We start from the raw sequence: 19,904 nt of genomic DNA on the forward strand, positions 1-19,904 counted from the left end.
AATTAGGCAGGGGAGATAAATGGCTTTAAGGTAATAGCACAAAGCAGGGGAAGGATCCTGATGAAGGCAAGAGAGAGTTTCCTATGCCCCCCACCAGCACTGGAGTAGCTGTTCTGGTGTCTGTGTCTCAGCAGTGTTTTTCCTTCCAGTGGAGACTCCTCCAGGAAGATGTAGGGCAGTGCTCTGGCTGGAGGGCAGGATGCTGAGGCTGTGGAAAGGGACATTTTGGGGGCTGAGCTGTGCAAGAGGAGGAGAGGTAGTTAAGCTGTTCCCTAGAGTTGCCATTCATTGCAAATACCTCAAATGCCTCAAATACCATTGCAAATCCCTGAGCTCTGCAGTGCCTTGGAGATGAGATTTAGAGATGGGTGTGAGCTGGGGGAACACCCTCACAATAGACAGGTGATGGTGCAGCTCTCCACACTGGTGAAGGGAGAGCATTCAGGCCACAGGAACTAGATGTCTGGCCTGATAATGATGTCCCTGAGGTGACAGCCTGGTGTCCCTGAGGGGACACTGGTGCCTGGCTGGGCTCCTGGCTGTGCCAAGATGTGCCATCTCTGCTGCCCATGCTGGGGCTGGGAGCTGCTGCTGCCGGTGCCTCAGGGACTCAGATGCAGTTCCACCCTGATTCCCAGCATTAACCAGAGGCTTTCTGAGCCTTTAATCAATAAAGTGATGGCTTAACGTTTTCTGGGGCTGGAGGCTAAAATGGGACAGTGCGTCAGGCCAGCATCTGATCTGTCTTGGGGCTCTTCTTTCCAGTGACCTGATGGGATCATGACCCTCTTTGTACGTGATCAGCTTTTCCCAGCTCTAATCCCAGCCAACTCCTCCTGCAATTTATAGGGACCTTTGAAAATGTATATTCTCATAGCCTGCCAGTGAAAAATGGTTTTTTGCAGTGCTCTAGTCATGTCTAGAAAAAAAAAAAAAGGAAAAAAAAAAGAAACAAAACCGCTTCAACTTTCAGCTTTAAAGAAATGAAAAGAAAAAAAGGTGGGGATTTGACAGGGTAGGAATTGGTTGATAATTCAGGGCAGCACTTCCAGATATGCTTAGGTAGTGTCTCTAGTTAATAGAGACGTTTAAGCTGTTTTCAAGTGGAGAATGTTCAATTGTAACTGAATTGAATGCATTAATTAAGGGAATGATCCCCAGTTACAGAGGTTACACCTGACATGCCATTAGGTCTTTGGTTCTGTGGTGATGCCAGCTCAGGCTTCAGTGTGGATTCAAAAATGTCCTGACCTGCCAGGGAAAAGCTGTGCTTTGCAGAGATAAACACGGTCATAATTAATATATTAATAATAACTGCCTTTGGAGATCTCAATGGAAAGGTGCCAGGGAGGAGTTTTTTGTTTGTTTTGATCACCCCATTGAAATGGTTACCTCCACCCCAAATCTGGGGTACGCCCCCAAGAAAGTGGATCAAAGCAGCATCATGGACGTGTGGGAGCATGCTCAGGTCATCTCTTCCACAAGAGCCGTATCCAACATACTCCTGCCTCTAAGAATGGCTCAGAAGGGACAGGGAAGCTCCTGGGGTTTGGGGCTTTCCTCTGGTCCTGAAGCCCCCAGCTCACGGGGTTTTGTGGCCCATGCTTAATGACTAATTAAGGTTGAAACACCTAGGGCTGGCGAGGGCTGTTCCTGGCCCATGACAACTGTTGCTGTGGAGAAGAGGCTGCTGTGGAGATTTGCTGTGGGGTGGGCTTCTGCTGTTTTTTGACTGTTTTCTCCCTTCTCTTTACTACAACTGCTCATTAATTTTGTGAGACAAAGGAGGGAAGAAACAGTTGGAAAGGGGGCTTTGAATGGTACCATAGGCATTGGAGGAGAACCAGGGTGGTTTATTACTGCCAGCATTTTGCTGAGCATCCTGAAGAGATGCTGGATTTGTGAAGTCCTGTTGCTTTCCAAGGCGTGGACTGGTCTCCCCCTGACACTGCACAACATCCCAAACTGAAGAAGTACCTTTGGTTTCCCCCTCTTCCAGCCACAGCTGGGTGACTTCTGGCTCCTCAAGTCAGCAGCAGCTCTTGAATGAGGATTTTTGTGGAGTTTTGTGGGGCTGCAGATGCCCAGTGGGGATGTCATGGCAGTTTCATGTGCAGTAGTCCTGATTCCCCAGGTGTCCAGAGTGTTTTCCATCCAGGCGAAAACACAAGCTCACAGAAGATAAGCTGTGAAGTGTTGGCTGTCCAAGGAAAATAAGCCATCAGGAACTATATTTATATAAATGCCAGGCACACATTGTTCATCACTTTGTGCATCACTATGAATGTTTGATAAAGCACTACATTATTTAAAGGTGTAGCTGGGCTGTGGGACAGTTGTTGACCAGGATTAGCTTCAAGATGACTTTTTTTTTTCCCTTCTTATTTTTTTTTTCCCCCGATGGAAAATCTAAAAAAATAATATGATGGTTGTTTACTTGCCTTGGGGGATCTCAGGTGTCCTTGCCTCTCCTGAGTTTCTCAGCTGGGTTGCATCTTGTGTGCAATGCAGAGGATCTGGGAGAGCTTCAGCTCTGACTGGGGCTGTCACAGGATCCTGGAATGGTTTGGGCTGAAAGGAACCTAAAAGACAGCTGGTTCCAACCCCCTGCCATGGGCAGGGACATCTTCCACTAGACCAGGTTGTTCCAGGCTCCATCCAACCTGACCTTGGACACTTCCAGGGATGGTGCTTCCATGGTATCAGCAGGGAGTGAAAACCTGCCACTGGTTTCTGAAGTCAGACCAGTCAGGAGAGGATGTGGGAGGAAAGAGAACAATCCCACAATGTTCCCTATTTCTACTGGAAGTACATAGATGCTGGTTAGGACTCAGCCCTTGGTATGTGGGGCTTAGAGCTGAGGCTGCTCTGGATCCTGTCACCTGAGCAAGTGATGGGTTTGCCTTAGACCACAATAGTGCGTTTTCTCCTTGGCTTTTAGTGGCATTGTGGCTCCACCAGTCACCGTGTGGAGATCTTCCCCCGTCATTCCACCCCAGACTTGTGGGTTTTATGGGGAAGGGAGCAGGGAGGGCAGCTGCAGCACCAACTCTTCACTCTGTTTGCATGTCCTCTTCCCATTGGTTGTGTTTTACCTGGCTATGGCAGCGAGACGGTTTTGTCAGCTGGCTCCTAAGGAAGATGGATTGAGGCTGGGCACCTGTGCTGATACTGGGTCTGCAGGCACCTTCCAGCCCCATTTATCATTAGGCACTGACCTCCCTGAAGGACCAGTGGGAGAGGAAACTTATTAACAAGGTGCTTCAAATCAATCCTTTCTGACGGCCCCGCCGAGTTACGGCATTTTCTGTGACTCTCCCACTGGGTCCTGTGAGTGAGGCAGTGCTCAGCCTCACTTCTGTACCTGTGTAGCTTGGAATAGGTTTGATTTTGATAACCTGGGCTTTCTGGGTGTTTCCAGATCTTCTCCAGAGCCAACAAACCAGCTCTCAGCTCATTCTCTCCTGTCCCCACCCATGTGCTGCCCGGTGCAGAGGTCATTGGTCCTTTTGGTGCTGCTTTTGGAGTTGACGCTCCTGGCCACATTGAGAGATTTTGGTAGTTTGTCCTTCTCCTATGTGTTGGCATCACTCCCTCATTCATCCTGGCATGTGGCACAGCATTATCGGGGCTGTGAGAAATGTGACCTTGTCCGCTGGGCAGGGGAAATGTATTTTCTAGCTAAAAAGTTAATTCTGCACCATGCTGCTGAGCACGGAGTTGGATAGTGGTGGAGGCTGGGGAGGGCCCACTGTGCCACATTTCCCACTCATATTTGCCAGCTGTGGCTCTTCCTGGAGCCCTGTCCTGCCCACACCCACCCTTTCAGGGTGCTAGCACTTGCTCACGCTCACTTGACAGATGTCAAAGTGCTGCTGCCTCCACTCTGTCTCCCAGAAGTGGCTCCTCAAACTGATGGGGATGGGACTTTTTCCTGCCCTGTCCCAGCTGGCTCCGTGGGGCAGTGTCTCCTCTGGCTCTGCAGAGCTGCAGGAGCTGTGTGGTGGAGAGAGGGAGCTGGAGGTCAGTGCTGTGCTCTCGAGCCAGTCTCTCCTCCACGCAACATTAGCCCAGACTGTTCCGTGTGCCCATTAGCACCAAATTGGGAAGCTTCCTCCAGAGTGTTCTTATTTAACTTTTCAATTATTTGATAACTTGAGGAGCATTAGCTGATACGAGGGTCTACCCATCTTCCCTCATCCTCTCTGCTCACTGCCTAAGCAAAAAAGTTATGTTGTCTCATAAAACCCCCTAAGTAAAAGGTTTTATTAGAGCTGAGAAAATGGGAAATGGGGTATCTTTTGGGCTGGACTTCCTCAGTGCTGGGGCAGGAGGAGATGGGGCAGCACCCCACCACCAAAGTTTTTTCCTTGCAGGCAGGACAAATGGGATAAGGAAATAAATGCCCGGTACATGTTAGGGGAAGGGGGGACTAGAAAGCCCCGTGGAAGAGCTGAGGGTTTCCTGGCTAGAAACAGCTCCTGGGAAGGAGCAGCTGGAATGCAGGAATGCAGGGACCCATCAACTTTCGGGAGGTGCTCTCCAGGCAGAGGTGTGTGAGGCAGAGGGGGGACTGTTGGACCGAAGCTCTTCAGCGTTTGATCTTTCCTAATATGTTTATAATTACATTGCATTATCTTAATTACCGACAGGAGAAGTGGGGGGAGTGGGGGAGAGGGAAAGGAGGGAGCTGGAGAGGCAGGGAAGGTGCAGGGTGATGAGTAACTCGCAGCTCCATCCACGGGGCCACGGCTGCAGTTGGAGTTGGAAATTATGCTATTAATACAATACTTATTCATTTCCCATCATAAAAAAAAAAAAAAAAATTGAAGCGCATTCCGAATGAAATTAACATTCCGTGACATTTTCCGGTAAACGGTGAGTTTGCACACATGAGTGGAGGCAATTAGCTGGGACGTGACTGAGCACCGTGACTGGAGAGAGGATGAAGGGCCAGGGCAGCCGGTGCTGGGTGGGTGCTGCCGTGGGCTCCGGCTCTGCCCGTCCCTTCCCTCCGGCGTGGGGGTCCTGCCAGTTCCAGCCCACCCGGCTGCGGTGAGCATGGGAGCTGCAGATGTTCTCTCCCGCTCTCTGCAGATGGGGGAAATGGCAAAGCTTGGCAATAAAGGCGAAAAGCAAAGGGTAGCTGCATGCCCAGAGGGTTTTGGGGTGCCCTGGAGTCCCCGTCCCCACTGCAGGATGCTGTTCTCCATCCCCCTCCCACTGCACACCAGCCTTTCCTGGCATCCCTTCTCCCACCACGCTCCTAAAGCTTTATTAGAACCCAATGGAGACTTTTCCCCAGATTTGTTAAACTACTGAAAACTTCGGATCCTATCAGGACTTTTTTTTCCCCTGCCTCGTACCAGATAAGGGCTGTGCTGGCTCTGAGCCCAGAGCTGAGGGTGGTGGAGAACGGGGTAGGGAAGCAGTCATCTCATGAATATATGAAGGAGGAAAGTACATTTGTTCAGTTTCCTTCAAAGGAGACATCTTGAATAAAACTTTATCTCTTCTTCTTCTTCTTCCCTCCCCCTCCAATTTGCAATTGAAATCAGACTTTTGCGTATAAAGATCTATTTTTATAGCAACAGATTTATTAATGTGTATAATAATCTATTAATGTATTAATAGATGTGTATTAATAGCTATGTATTAATAGCTGTGCTAAAAAAAAAAAAAAAAAAAAAAAAGGTATACAACCTCTATTTTAAAACTCAACAAAAAAGAGCCAGGAGAGAGAAGAAAGAAAAAGTCGACATGGAATACAAGGTTGTTTTCAAAATGCTCCTGGGTTCCTCTCTCTGTTGCTGTGTGTGAGAACCCTACTCTGTAAAAGAGCTTTTTGAAAATCATCCTTCATCCTTGCTTTTGATGTTTTTTTTTTTTTATATATCCATGTATATATAGAGAGATACATTTAAATAAAGTATATATCTGGAGACATATTCATATATATATATGTACTTAAATAAAACAGATATCGATGTCCTGAGTTGGTTGCGGAACACAACCAGCAGCTTCTTGTGTTTCCTGGACACAGTGGCTGCATGTGGCACTTGATGTGGACTGCTGGAGACCAGGGGGACAGGCTCTCCTGCTCGAGAGAGGTTTGGTGGCTGGAGAGGTGAAGTTCCCAGTGTTTCTCCTGCCTTTGCCATATTGCCCCTGCTCTGTGGCAGTATGTCGCTCTCCAGATGCGTTTTCCTCTGAGTACGTGCGAAGCTGTTGTACAAATCTCTCCCACTGTCATCACATCAGCATCAGTGTAATTACCTAATTTTATGCTACTAAAGCTCTGTGCTTTGTGGAGCTCGGTACCTTCAGGGTGGCACTGTTGAAAATCAGTCCACATCCCAGTCTCAGAACAAACACTGTTAGTTATTTCATGCTTCGAAAAGCAACAAACACCCATTATTTAGAGCTGGTGAGAAATCAGGGTTTCCACCATGTGGAAAACTTCCAGTATTGTGAAATTTATGCTTGTTCCAAAATAGGATCGGAAAGTCAATTTCTTGAAATACTTTGTAGAACAGAAATTTCTAAAATATTGATCCAGAAGCATCAAAATGAGCTTGCTGAATATCAAGGGGTTGATTTGGAAGAAACAATTATAGCATTATTAAACTGGTGCATTCCTGGTGTTCCCGTGGCATGTTAGGGATGTGATGATGTATTAGATCTTTAGAGCCCACGTCAGTGGTTCCCAGGAGAGTCCCCTGCCCTGTGCCTAGAAAAAGCAGATTATTTGAAAAATACTGGAAGTTGTCAGGGAAAGGGCAGGAGAGTTTTTGAGAAGAGCCAGTGTCTGAGGTGAGGGGGTTGCATCCTCCATGTGACCATGCAGGTCAGCAGGTAAAAACCCCACTGACCTTGGCTTCTAATTGCACCCAATTTTTTTTTTTCCATTTAATCCTTGATTGAGTTTGTCTTGTTGCAAAGTACTCAGTCAAACAGCTCTTGAGATGCTCTGGAGTTATTCCTCTTCCTGAAACTCTGGGAGCATTGTGGCCACTGTTAATATTGAGGGATCGATAACTTGCCTTCTGACAGCCAGAAATCAAAGAGAGGAATGGGAAAACCAGATGCTTAAAAAACTGTATTTTATAAAAATATGTTTTAGTTCATACCTAGTGTGGAAAACTCTGATAGCAGCTGCTGTTGCCTTGCCAGTCATTCTCCTGCAGCTGTGGGAGTGCAGGTGCTGTGTGAGGAAAGCACGGGTGCTTGTGGCTCCAGGAATAAAACCTTTAAGCCAGATACCGAAGACTTTGAGGCTCAGGGAAGCTGGCACTGTTGCACATCTTAAGCCTCACTGTTCTTGTTTAATAAGATGCAAAACCCAAGCTGTAGGACCATCTAGCTCTCCCACCACCCAATAGCACCATGAGGTTTGAGCCTGGTTTGGGGAGAAGCTGATCCACTGGGATTTTCAAGGCCATGTCTGAAGACTAAAACACCTCAGCAAATCTGAGAGCTTTTTGCCAAGCTCTCTGGGGTGTTTCCATCACTGCCTGGCTTTGCTGGCTGGGAACAGGTTGCAGTCAGAGGGGTGTTGTAGTGCCTTGAGGATGTCTTGGAATAGTGGAGACAACACCCAAGTGCAACTCTTAGGGGCTCACAAATAGTTCATCTCTCAAATTGTAGGTGGTTACACTGATCCAAGCCTGAGACTCTGAGATGGGGAATCCCTCCTGGGATGATGAGATCCTGCTTGTGGCATGTCTCCAGAACAGCCCCCCGTACCCATCCTGTGTGTCTGGGAGGGTGCAGCTCTCCTGGTTGTGCTGGAATGAGTGCTGCTGCTTCCCATCTCCATTGCAATGTATTTTTACCAAACATTGCTCATATTGTTCAGCTGATGACTACTTTTTTTGTTGTTGTTGCTGTTGTAATTTTTAAGCCAAACAACATATTTTCCCTCTCCAATTTGTGCCAGTAGAAATGAAGGAGGAGAGAATGGCTATGGGTAGGAATTGTTTTGTGGGAGATGTGCAAATGAATAGGGGAGCCATAAGGAGACCAAATCACTTTTCAAATGGAATATGGGGGTGGACAGGAGGGAGGTGTTCGTCAGGAATGTGTGCTGTGCTTTGCAAAGGTAGGGTGACCTTCAGCTGTGTCCTCAAAGCGCTGCTGGAAAGGGAAGCTGATTTTGTGGGGGCTGGAGAGCCTCGTGATTCCCCTGCTCCTGGGGGGAGATGGAGATCATAGCCCTGTGCCAAACCTCGGGGTGGATCTCACCCCCTCTGCCAAGCTGGAGAATCTCTCAGCACGGTGACGAAGATGTGAGCTCAGTAGCCCGGGTGGATTTATCCTGGAAACTGGGGAGGGAGAGAAGGCGTTTGGCAAGCTGTGCTCCAGGGGAGGACAGTCCTGTCACCTCTGAAATGTGTCGTGTTGGGCCAGCACTGGGAGGAGCTGGTGCCTGGGCTGTGCTGACGTGGCTGTGTCGTGCTGGGGAGCAGCATGTGGGTGATGTGGAGGTGCCTGGAGCTGCTGGCTGAGCCTGTGTTTAGCACAGGCAGCCCAGGGGGGGCTTGCAGGGCTGTGTAGAATAGAGGAGTTCAGTTGGAAGTGATCTACAAGGATCATTGAATCCAACTGCCTGACCAGTTCAGGGCTGGCCTGTAGTTAAAGCAAATTATTAATGCCGCAGTCTACCCCCAGCAATGCTTCTTCCCATCCTTTTCTTCCTGTCCTTTCAGTTAGAACCTCCGAGGGCTGCTGGGGGGGAGTCCAGAGGGCAATTTGGTTTGCAGTGGACTGTCTCTCTTGTGGCTGTGATGAACAGCCCCAGCAAGTGCTGGCTCGTTCTGTTACGGTGCAGTGGTCTCATCTCTGTCCCTTTTGGCACTGCTGGCAGTGCATGAAGGGCTCTCCCTCCATCCTTCACCCCTCATGCTCACACAGTTGAAGCTCTGCTGTCTTTCATTTGTCACCGAGGTTTTTTCCTGCGCTACCCACCCATGCCAAATTCTGCCTGCTCATATCAACAAGGGTCTTCTCCCATTTTTCTTTCTGCAGTATTTGCAGCATCATCCTAAACAGCCGGTGGATGAGGGACCCCCCTTCCTCCCCACTCCCCCCCTTGGTGTTTGCCCCTCTGGCAGGTGTGGGACCAGCTGCCTCAGGATGGCTGTGCCAGCATGGTGACCAGATGGGTGCAGTCACCACAGTCCCATCAGCCCAGCAAGGGCCATCAGCCTGCTGTGCCCTCGCTGCCCACTGAAGGCATGGTCCCCTCCTCTTCCTCCCCCCATGCTCTCCCCCTGGCCTCCTTTTGGTAAATAAGCCTCAGCCATGCAAGCCACTCCAGAGCTCCCTGCTCCATCTCCGTAAGTCCTGGATCACACAGCCCCAAGGTCTGGATCTCTCCATCTGTTCAGGGGAGGCTCTGCCACATTCTCCTGGGCAAGAGAGCTGCAGGGTCGGGCTGCCCCCTGTGATCATGGCAGCAGGAGGCTGAGCCACCCCAGTGCTGCCACAGCATCCTTTTTTGGCACCTCAGGTGGGATGTGTGCTGTGGGGATAGGACTAGATGCTCTTTGGAGACCTTTCCCCGCTCTGGATGTATTTTGTCCCCATGTGATGGTTCCTGCTGGGGTATCTGACACTGCAGGATTCAGCTGTGCCTGCTGTAAATGTTGGGGGCTTTGGGGAGCTCTGTCATTGACCTGTGGCTCCTGGGGGAGCCTGGTATTGGAAAATTCAAAGTTGCAACACAGCTGATCCCTTAGCTCCCTCTCTTCCTGGAGCTTTCCTGAAATGGTTCCCACTGCTGGCACTTAACTCAGGCAGGGGGGCTGATCCCTGTTTCTCTGTTACCTGGTGTGGCTGGCTGGGTGCTCTCCCTCTGTCTCCCAGTACAGCACTGGGTTGAGGGATCCTCTCCTGAGCCCTCCTGATCTGCTCTCTGTTTCTTCCTCTCCCGATGTGGCAGAGTTCAGAACCATCTCTGCAGCCCAGAGGGGTATGAAAGAACCCTGGGGAGGCTGAGGACATCACCTCATCACCTGTGGGATTTATGGAGAAGGAAGGGAACCTGCTCCATGGCCTGATGTGGCACTGGGTGCTGAGGGCTCTCTGGTCCCTGCACCATGGCTGGATGTTGGACAGTTTGCTGAAGACTCCATGTTTAGGTGAAATCCTTGCCTAGAATTAAAAATGCCTCATCCTGCATGACCAGTTTCTGTTCCAACTGCACTCTAAATACCCTGCAACACACCAGGAAGGGAAGGGAATTGGTGTCTGTGGTGAAGAGCAACATCGTGCACACCTGATGTCTCTGGATCCAGCAGATGTGATGGGGTGATACACCAACCCATAACTCCTGGAGGGCTGGGAGCTTCAGGGTGCTCACTTTTCCCTTCTCCAAGTGGGATATGTGGTGGCTGTAGGACCTGGGATCCCTCCCTGCCATCTCCACACAGCCATGCTGCAGTCAGGGGGAGCTTCTGGAAGTCGTTGAAGGGACTTTGTGACTCTGGAACTTTTTGGTATTACTGAGTTGAGGGTGTGTGAGAACAAGGAGAGGAGTTGCTTAAATATCAGCATGATGTGACACATGCTGTGGGGCACTGCAGGAAGCTGTTTCCTGACCTCAGGTGCTGCATCCCAGCAATGTGGGTGCAGCCTCTGGGAGACCCCAAGGAATCCTGCTGCAGCTCAGAGCATTCCTGGACCAGCTGCACTTTGCCTGACTCCCACCCCAGCGTTCCCATCATTCCATAATCCCAAACTTGCCTGTTGGGGCGTTCCCTTTTCCCTAAAAGGCTGCCAAGGTTGGGGTAAAATTCTGAGTTTCTGGTGTAGAGTTAAACCTGACCCAAAGCCAGCTCAGTGCCCTGTATGATTTTGAACCTTTCAGGCTGTAACTTGGATAAGGGCATGACACTTCCATGTACACATGGGGGAGAGGCAAGGAATAATCCAAAATACTGGAAAACAGCATGGAAAACACAATTTCTGTAAACTCACAATTTTCTAATAGGCTGGCTTTGGTAAGATCTGAAAAGTGCCAGACAAGTCCCTGTGGGTGAAGTCAGAGCGTCTTGGCAGATCTCCTGCCCCAACACTCAACAAAGAAAGTTTTTTATGGGCAGTGGGGACACGGTGGGCCAGCTGTTTTCTAACCGCAGCCCCTTTGGTGGTGTTGCAGCTCCCGAGGTGACGCAGGAGACGGTGGAGTCCCTGATGCAGAAGTTCAAGGAGAGTTTCCGCACCAACACGCCCATCGAGATCGGGCAGCTGCAGCCCGCGCTGCGCAGCACCTCCGTGGGCAGACGGAAACGCCGCAGCCGGCCCCGAGGTACGTCGTGCCCGTGACGCCTCAGGATTTCAGCTTTTCTGTTTCTCAGATCCTGTGCTGCATTACAGCATAACTCTCAGTTCCACGTAGGATGTTAGCTACCGATTTCCCATTCAAAACCATCCCTCTGGGTCTGAGGTCCAAGGACACCCTGCTGCCACAGGCCACAAAAAGTATAAATGAAAGTGAATTTGGGGAGGGAGCAAACTGGGGTGTATGACTTTCTGACCTGAAGCTGTAATTGGAGGATTGACCCCTGATTTGTAAACGGACCAAATTTATAACTGTGTGAAAAACTCATGACTGCCATCTATCTTGGGTGTAGCCTCTTGGAGGCTTTTGACTGCCCCGGGTCAAAATTGAAGGTATCTATCTGCCCAAGGTATCTATTGAAGGCCTTTAGTATATCCCCACTTTTTTCTTTTAATCTTGTCTAGCCTCTTCTCTTAGCCTTGTCTAGCCACTCTGAGGCATCAGCCATGGCCAGAGGAAGGTGGGAGCCTCCTCACCCTCACTGCTGAGCAATGAGGACACCAGAGCTCCTCTGTGGTGGGGTGAGAGAGGGACAAATCCCACACAGCACCCTCTGGGTGGGCTGGTAGAGGTACGTGTGAGTTGTGTCACATCATGTCCCCTCCAAGGGTTTCTGCTGCAAGCCCAACCTCCCTGTCAGCTGTCCCAGCTAAAACACAGTGAAACACAGTTTTTTGTCAAGTTTTAGTTTCATGAAGAGGTGAAATTAATTTTGGCTGTCACTCACATCACTGGGACATCTCCTCTTTCTGCTTTCCTGGTGCTTAGGGGCTGAAGAAGCTACACAGAGAGTGGGGGCACAGCATTCATGGATCTAAAGGCTGTACCACACAAAAGGTGGTGGCAAGGGTCAGGGTCCAGATCTCCATCTCTGGAGGAGGAAGAGGAGATATCAGATCCCTTCAGGAATGATGGGGGTGAAGGTCCTTTGTCCATGATTGGCCCAGTGCTCTGAGGCTCTTTCTGTCAGCTCTGGGAGCTGGGAAGGAAATACTTTTCTTTCTGTTTACTGTTTGTTTTGTTTTTCATTTATTTATGAGTCTGAAATGTGATCTTTTATTTCTGATACGTTTTCCTGTGACACAGGCCTGGAGAGGTTTTTTTTTTTTATTTTTATTATAGCTCTGCCCATAAATTATTTACGTAGTATGAAGAAAATGTTCTGAGTCTTTAACTGGTTTAAATTATTTGGTTTGTTTTCTAGTAGTTACTCAAATACGTGTCTCTGGATTTTAGTGTGGGTGTGGGTGCTCTGGGGTCCATGGGGACTGTCAGGGGAAGTTTCCCTGATTCCCTGCTCCAGCCTCTTTTCTTTTTTTGGTGTGTTTTTATTTCATTTTTGAGCTGCCTGAAGGTAGGAGACTTTTTGCCCACTAATGGAACAAGTCAGTTAATCCTTGCAGCTGAGCTGAGGAGGAGACACAATGCCCAGCTGCAGGAAGAGCCTCTGGCTGTGTGGCAGCAGAGTGTGGCCCTGAGCCAGCCTGGCTTGTCCCCAGCCTCTGGAGACACCCAAACCCCATTTCCCACCTCCCCAGGGTTCCTCTGCTTGTTAGTGACCACGGGAACAGTCAGTGGTTATCAGGACAAGAGCACCCTGAGTCTCTCTCCATCTCTCCCCACTGGTTTCCTCAGTATGAGAAAATCAGATTGCTTTGTACCCAGTGTCTGTGAGGGATGAGAAGTCTGAGGCAGAATGTACCCCATGGGCTTCAGGAGGGGACTCTGATTCCCAGTGTCCCCAGCCACGGGGATCCCTCACCAGCATACTCTAGTAAAGAGATTTTAAACTCTCAGTCGTTAGAAATCCCCAAAAAGCCAGGAAGTCCCAATGTCACCAATGGACATCTCACTCTGCACAGCCCCATCCCATCCATCCTTTTTTCCTCTTAATTTAAATATCTTTTTGCTTGTAGAGGGGGTGGCTGGGCACTGTTGCTGAGCTGATCCATGACTTTCCCTGCCCATTCCCTGGCTTCTTCTGTGCTAGAGGTGTTGTTTTTACAGCCTGTGGTTACCTGTGCCTCCAGCAGGCGAGTGGCTGGAGAGCAAACAACCCTTCAGGGTAAAGGACGCTACCACAACTCGGGATGTTTACATTTTCCATCCAGTTGCAAACATAAACCCTTTGCCTCATTAATCCATTGCAATCCATGAGGCTTTTTTTTTGCTCACCCTAAATGAAATTGTCCATTTGGGATGCATTCATTTCCTCCTAACGGCCCTGTGACAGTTCTGCTGATGGAGTTTGCATCCAACTTTGTTTCTGGGTAGTGACAAGTCAGCCTGATGGATGCATGTGTGTAATTATTTTCTTGTGGCTTGATTTAATTAATGTTTAACCTCATCAAAGCCCTACAGCTGGAGCACTCTCCCTGCAGGAGCTGCACATGGCAGAAGGATTCCCACCTCTATGGAAAGGCTCCGAAAGGGTTTCCGAGTGCTACTCCTTCAGAAGGATGGGATAAACCATCCAAAGCAGAGAACAACCTGATCCGTAGCCCAGGGGAAACAAATCTGGGATAAACTTTGCCTTGCTTTGCTTCTGTGCTCTGTGTGCATAAGCTGCTGCCCATTGCTTCTCATTAAACCTGATTTTGCCCTGAGTGTTTCCAGCAGCTCTGGGGAAGATGCTGTTTTCCCAAGTAGATTGACTTTTAAAATAACACCAAACCACACCACCCTCTCTATTTACAGTGCCATATAACTTTATTTTGTCTAATGCCTCTTTCATACAACCCTTCTCCCTAAACAAGTCTATGGAGTGAAGCACATTCAGAGTTTATAAATAATTGAGGGAGAGCGAGGATGGAGAGAGCTGAGGGTGGGAGGGGTGGGCTGGAAGGAAGAGGTCTCTTCTAGGGGCTGGCTGAACTGGAGGGAAGGATGCTGCATTCCAGAGCGGTTGCTGATCCTGAAATGCAGTCCCAGAGCATCCCAACCTGGCTGCCCCAGAACCGGGAAGCGACGCCCTGGGGAGGGGCAGCAGGGCAGGGGCTGAGGGTGCGGGTTTGGCTGATGGACCGTGCTGTGTGCGCAGCCCCGGGGCTGGGAGGTGCCCTTGGGGGAGGCTGCTGTGCGCAGAGAGGGGGTCTGGTGCCCTCTCCTGGGGCAGGGCTTTAAACACACTCTGCATTTGGGAAGGAATAACCCGTCATGGTCCTTCTCCTGAGACGGGATGTGTTGTTCATTGGGATGTGCTGCTCACTGGGGCTGCAGTTCTTATGGCTTGGAGGTCTTGGCTGTGCCCTGAGTCACCCAAAGCTCCCTGAGGGAGGAGAACTGAGGCTCAGCTGGGCTCATCCATGGTCCCTGCTTTTGCCAGGACACCTCTGCTTCCACCTTGCCCTGTCTGACTGTCCTGTGCTGCTTGTGGAGCATCACATTTTGCTGGTGAGGCTTTTCTGGAGTTCACCTGGAAACTTTCACATCACCTGAGTCATAATATCGTGTCCAGCTCTTTGAGTTAGTCCTTGGTGAAAAGAAAACCCTTCAGGCTGTGCAAGGAATGCTGTCTGGGACCACCATGATCGCAGTTTTTCACAGTGGAAGCCCGTGGTGCTGTCACCTGCACGTCCTGCACTGGTGGAGTGTTTTGGGGAGAGATAGAAGGAAGAGGGAAGATCAGTAAGGAGGAAGAATTTTTCTCAGCTGTGTGTGAAGCCAGGGTGTGTGAACATACCCCTGCTGCAAGGTGCTTTGTTTTAAAGGGCTTTTTTTCTTTATACTTTTATGCTTTTGGCGTTGACTGGGCAACTTTCAAAAGAAAATGTGTGGGGTTGTTGGTTTTTTTGTGTTTTTTTTTTTTTTTTTTTTTTTTTTTGTTGCTGTTGTTGTTTTTTGTTTGCTTGGTTTTTTTTCCCCTCCTTCTTAAATCTGCATCTAATTTGCCTTTCTCTAACCATATTTGTTTTGGGTGGTTTTTTTTTCTTGTTTTTTTTTTTTTTTCAGTTGTCTGGTGCTCTTTTCAGGGTTAAATTAATTAAATTGAAAATTTCCGCTTAGCTAATTGCATTGCACTGCCACCTCTTAGTGCATGGACTTTGCAGGGGAGGGCATTCCTCACCCAGTTTTTACTGGGCAGCCTGGGAGCAGAGGGCCTTGTTGAACACTCAGAAGGCAACATTGCATGGGGTGAGTGAGCATGGAGGGGGATGAACCCAACGTGGTTGATGAGGGAAGTTGTGGATCTTGAATTCTGTGGTATGTGCAAGGATTTTCCATTTTTTATAGAGGAAGAGGATGCAGATAATCCTTTTTCCATTGATAGTGGCTGCAGGGCAGAGGGATCACAAAGATGTCACCCAAGGTGGCACCACTGGGGACAAAACCAAGCTTCTACTTTTATTATAACATCCAACTTTGCAGGATTAAGTAGCTGAGGTCAGCTTGGCCTCAGATAGGAGTTATCCAAACAGATGCTGTTACTTATTTCTTTATTTAAACTCAGTTTTCATTCCTTTTACATCTATAGCTCTTTCCCTGAGATGTTCTGCAACCTCCTGGATTCAAGGAAAGGATTAAAAAATGTCATGTTTGTTTTTTATTTACTCTTTAATGACAAACCCCTCACTTTTAAAAATATACTCATGGTTCCAGCTAACAAAGTCTTTGGGGGTGACTCTGGTTCCTGAATTTTATTTCCTTATCCCCACTCAGCATTAACAGGACCATCTTTAATTGCACCATAACGAGGTGTTTGCCTTGGCACTCTGCCTTGCTCCCCACTAAATTAATGCTGCACTCAGAACAAGCCCCTGCCCCAGTGCCTGGCTGAGCTGAGATCTATTTGAAGGGATTAATGAGCTTGTAAATCTGCAAACAGGATTAGAAACAAGAGCATCTTCCTTGAGTTCTCCTTCCCTGCTTGCCTCCTGCCCCACTCCTTGGTGAATGAGCTGGGCAGGAGATGAGGGGTTGGGTGAGGAAGGGGAGCTTTGTTTTTTTCTGCAGTCTCAAATGCAGGAGTAAACTGGGTGTAAAGAGAGTGTATCTCCCTGTGAGAACTGCTGGAGAGAGTTGCCAGTGCACTGCTGATACCCAGTACTTCAAAATTGCCATTTCTCCAGTTTGTAACCGATTGCAGTGATTAGGATCTTTTTGTTTTCTGATACCTGGTGGTTTTCTCTTTGTTTTTGAAGGAAAGGGAATGCTGGTGAGGCAGGACTGCTTGGTTTTACCTGGATGCTGGCTTGTTCATCAGGAATGTCTCGTGGGTGCTCTCTGCTGTGAGCATCCTTGGCCCCATCCTGATTATCCTCAGTCCATGCCCTGGTGAGCAGCCTGCGACCAAGGCTGGTAATAGACCTGGAAGAGGAGGCATTGCCCCAGTTGTAAATGTCACACTTGGCTAATTTGGTCAGATTTTGGGGCCAGTTAAGCATGAAATCAGGTTGATGGCAGGATTGCTTGAGGATTAGTGTCCCTGTGACCTTGGGTTTGCCTCAACTGGGTTCCAAAATCCTCAAAACCTCCACCAAAATGAGTTCCAGCATCCTTGATGACACAAAGGTGTAAAAGCACATCCCTGGCAGCCATGTGTGTGCCCCAGGCTCGTGTCGCCAGGCTGACCTCTGGCACTGCATGTTGGGTCAGAGGAGACGTTTCCGCTGCGGGCTGGGGACCTGAGCCGGGTCTCACAACTCCTGTATTTTTACATCCTGCTCAGTGCTGGGTAATCAGAAAATGCAATATCGCTGTCACCAGCTCTCTGAAGACATCCAGCCTGAGTAATTTAACATGTCAGCTCCATCCATCACGGAGACGCAGCCGGCACACAAACACGGAGTGGCCAGAGGGGGCTGGGCCGGTGGCTGGCGGAGCAGCTGCTGCCTGTGCCAGCTGCCTGGTCACCTCAGTGGGGTGTGACAGCACAGAGAGCACCACGTTGCTGCCTTTGTCCAGCCCAGCCATCTGCCTGTGCAAAAGGGGCCAGCTCTGGTGCACGGGAAGGTGACAGAGGGATGTGCCATGTCCTACCTGCACAGACAGCGTCCGGGTCCCTCTCCCAGGCAGGGGCGATGGCTGTGCTGAGCTCTCAGGAGTGGGGGGACCCTCCCATAGCTGGTGTCTGTCCCCCAGCCCTGGCTACTGCAGCAACTTCTGCTCAGTGAGAAGGGCATGTGCAGCAGGGCTGCAGCCCTGGCTGGTTGCCCAAGGGCCTGCGTTAGAAGCCCAGGTTAATTAAGATTTTCCTCATTCTTGCAAATAAGCCTTCTTGGTTTTACCACTCTGCTGTGCCTTTCAAACCCCTTGGTGTGGGTGTATCATGGCACTGGATGGTTTTTGTGGTGTTTGTGGATGAAGAGAGGTTGATGATGGGTCATGGTTTGGGATCTTTAAACCCCCAACCCCTGTCCAAGCACTAAATGCTGCTGCATGCACTGACCCTTCCTGCTGCTTCCAGGAGGAAAGGAGCCAGCAGAGCCTCTTCCTGCCCCACTGCTGAGACTGCCCTGGAGGGCGCCTCTCGGCCAGGTCAGGGCATGGCCAGGGCAGGAGCCACGTGCTGAGCTCCTGGCATCCCTCTGGCTCCTGCCAGCCACCTCTCATCACTGTGATTAAGGATTTCAGAGGGCAGAAGGCACCGCTCATTTTCTGTCCTTCTGCCAAGAAATGGGGAAATTGTGCTGCTGCCTAGAATAAAAGATTTTTAAAAACAGTAAAATATTTTAATGGCAGTTTAAAGGGCCACTGTCAACCCCCAGAGGCCTCTTTGCTTTAAGCTTTGCAAAGATTGAAAGACTTCTGCCAATTAGACTGTGTGGTGCTTTTTAAGCATGCTTTGCTTCTTGGTGGGTCTAGGGATGAAGCCAGCTTGGCTCCTGCTGCATTCCACACTATATCTGGAGAGGAGGAGGTCAGGTGAGCCATGGGCCAGCCCTGCTCCTGTCAGTCCTGACTGCTGCTGTCACAGCAAGCCGGGGGAGCAGATGGGCCAGATTGGGTGCTGAGGAGCAGGAAAGACCCTCAGGGGGGTCCTGGATGCCCCCAAGTGCTGTATATCCCCTGTACCATTTGTCCTTGCTGGGTTTGCTAAAATCCACTGCATTTCACCACAGAGGTATCCTTGGGGAGAGCAGCTGCCACACTCAGGGATTTTCCTTCTAAGTCCCTTGAAATGTATTTGTGCTTTTACTTCTGAGGGTAGAAAGTGTCTTCTTGCATTCACATCACTACAGGCACTGTGGGCTCTTGATTTTTGATGAAGTCATGAATGGTAAAAGCTCCTGATCACTACTGGTGACTCCAAGCAAAGAACCTTAACAACGAGTGTGGGATGCTGGCCAAATCCTCAGCTCTGCTGAGGAGCTCCCAGCTCCTGAACATCCCAGCTACCAGGGCTGACTTTTTCCTCTCTACTGCTTGCAGGTGGGATCGGGTTTGGACGTGCCAAAGGCAACTCTGGCTCAGAGGCAGACGATGAAACCCAGCTCACCTTCTACACGGAGCAGTATCGGAGCCGGAGGCGAAGCAAAGGTACGGAAGGACATGGGTGTTGCACACTGGTGTCAGGGGAAAAGAAATGGTTGGGCACCTTGACTGTCCTCTTGGGTGATGGTGTCTGATGCTACCCAACTCTAAAGGACAGCCACACCAGTCTGTGGTGGTAAGGACATCCCAAGATGTGCTGTTTGTGTGATGCAGCATTGTGCAGGAGCCATAAATCCCATTTCCCAGTGATGCTGATGAGATTCTGGGTTTCTTTGATGCTTTCTAATATCACTCACCTTCCACATGCCCTGGCACTTCCCAGAGCTGCACCAGCGGGGAGTGGCTGTGTCTGTCCTCATCCTGGCACCAGTGCAGCTGTCAGGGATGGTTACCTTGGCAATTCCTTGCTCCAAACTCCTGTTTTCTGCCCTTTATTTCCCATGCAAGCCATCCATTGGATGAAAATTTCCCAGCCTTCCTCTTGACACAAAGGCAATTAAAAAGAGCAAATTCAAAATGAGGGTTGGGGCAGGGATTTGTAGACCCGAGTCCCTTCAGGCTCTTTTGTGAGTTAGAGAAGCCAAGAAACTGAAATATCATCTGGAGTTTGAAATTAGTGCCCACATTTCCCCCCATCACATCACACCGGATCGGTTTTGTTCGGGACTTTCAGCCCGAGCTGTTTGGTGGAGGGAAGGCTGAGTTTTGCTGCTGCGACTGGGTTTGAAAAATCACTGTCGGGAAATAACTCCGTTGGGAAGCAATTTAAAAATTGCACAGTGGGTCTGCTCCCTCCATTTGTTTTGTGCACGGAGCCGGGCCTCGGCAGAGCACGGCAGCCAGATAGATGCCGGTGCCCACCGCAGCAGCACGAGGCCCCATTTGTTTCCATGATGAGCCATTCCCATAAATGCTTCCAATGTGTTTATTTGAATGTGAAATTACCTCAACACCTCTGATCCTCTCGATGGTTGCACACGGGAATAAACTCATGCACGCACAGGGGTGTGCTGCAGTTGTTCCCGCTCAAAGGCTGGGCCTTCAATTTTATATGTTTGAGGGTTGGTTTTTTTATTATTTTTTTATTATTTTTATTTTCTATGTATTTTAGAACCAAAGGAAATCC

General features: G+C 49.4%; 1 protein-coding gene across 1 annotated transcript in view; it reads left to right on the forward strand.

Annotated features, from left to right (window-relative positions):
- The window catches only part of ASTN2 (astrotactin 2), a 315,039-nt gene that overhangs the window by 83,301 nt on the left and 211,834 nt on the right, over positions 1 to 19,904 (forward strand). The window contains exons 4-5 of the mRNA XM_062505713.1: positions 11,162 to 11,311; positions 18,716 to 18,823. Coding sequence (XP_062361697.1) covers positions 11,162 to 11,311; positions 18,716 to 18,823 — 258 coding nt within the window. The remainder of the gene's footprint in view (positions 1 to 11,161; positions 11,312 to 18,715; positions 18,824 to 19,904) is intronic.

The sequence above is a fragment of the Cinclus cinclus genome, chromosome 19 (genome assembly GCF_963662255.1).
Source record: "Cinclus cinclus chromosome 19, bCinCin1.1, whole genome shotgun sequence".
Lineage (NCBI taxonomy): Eukaryota > Metazoa > Chordata > Aves > Passeriformes > Cinclidae > Cinclus > Cinclus cinclus.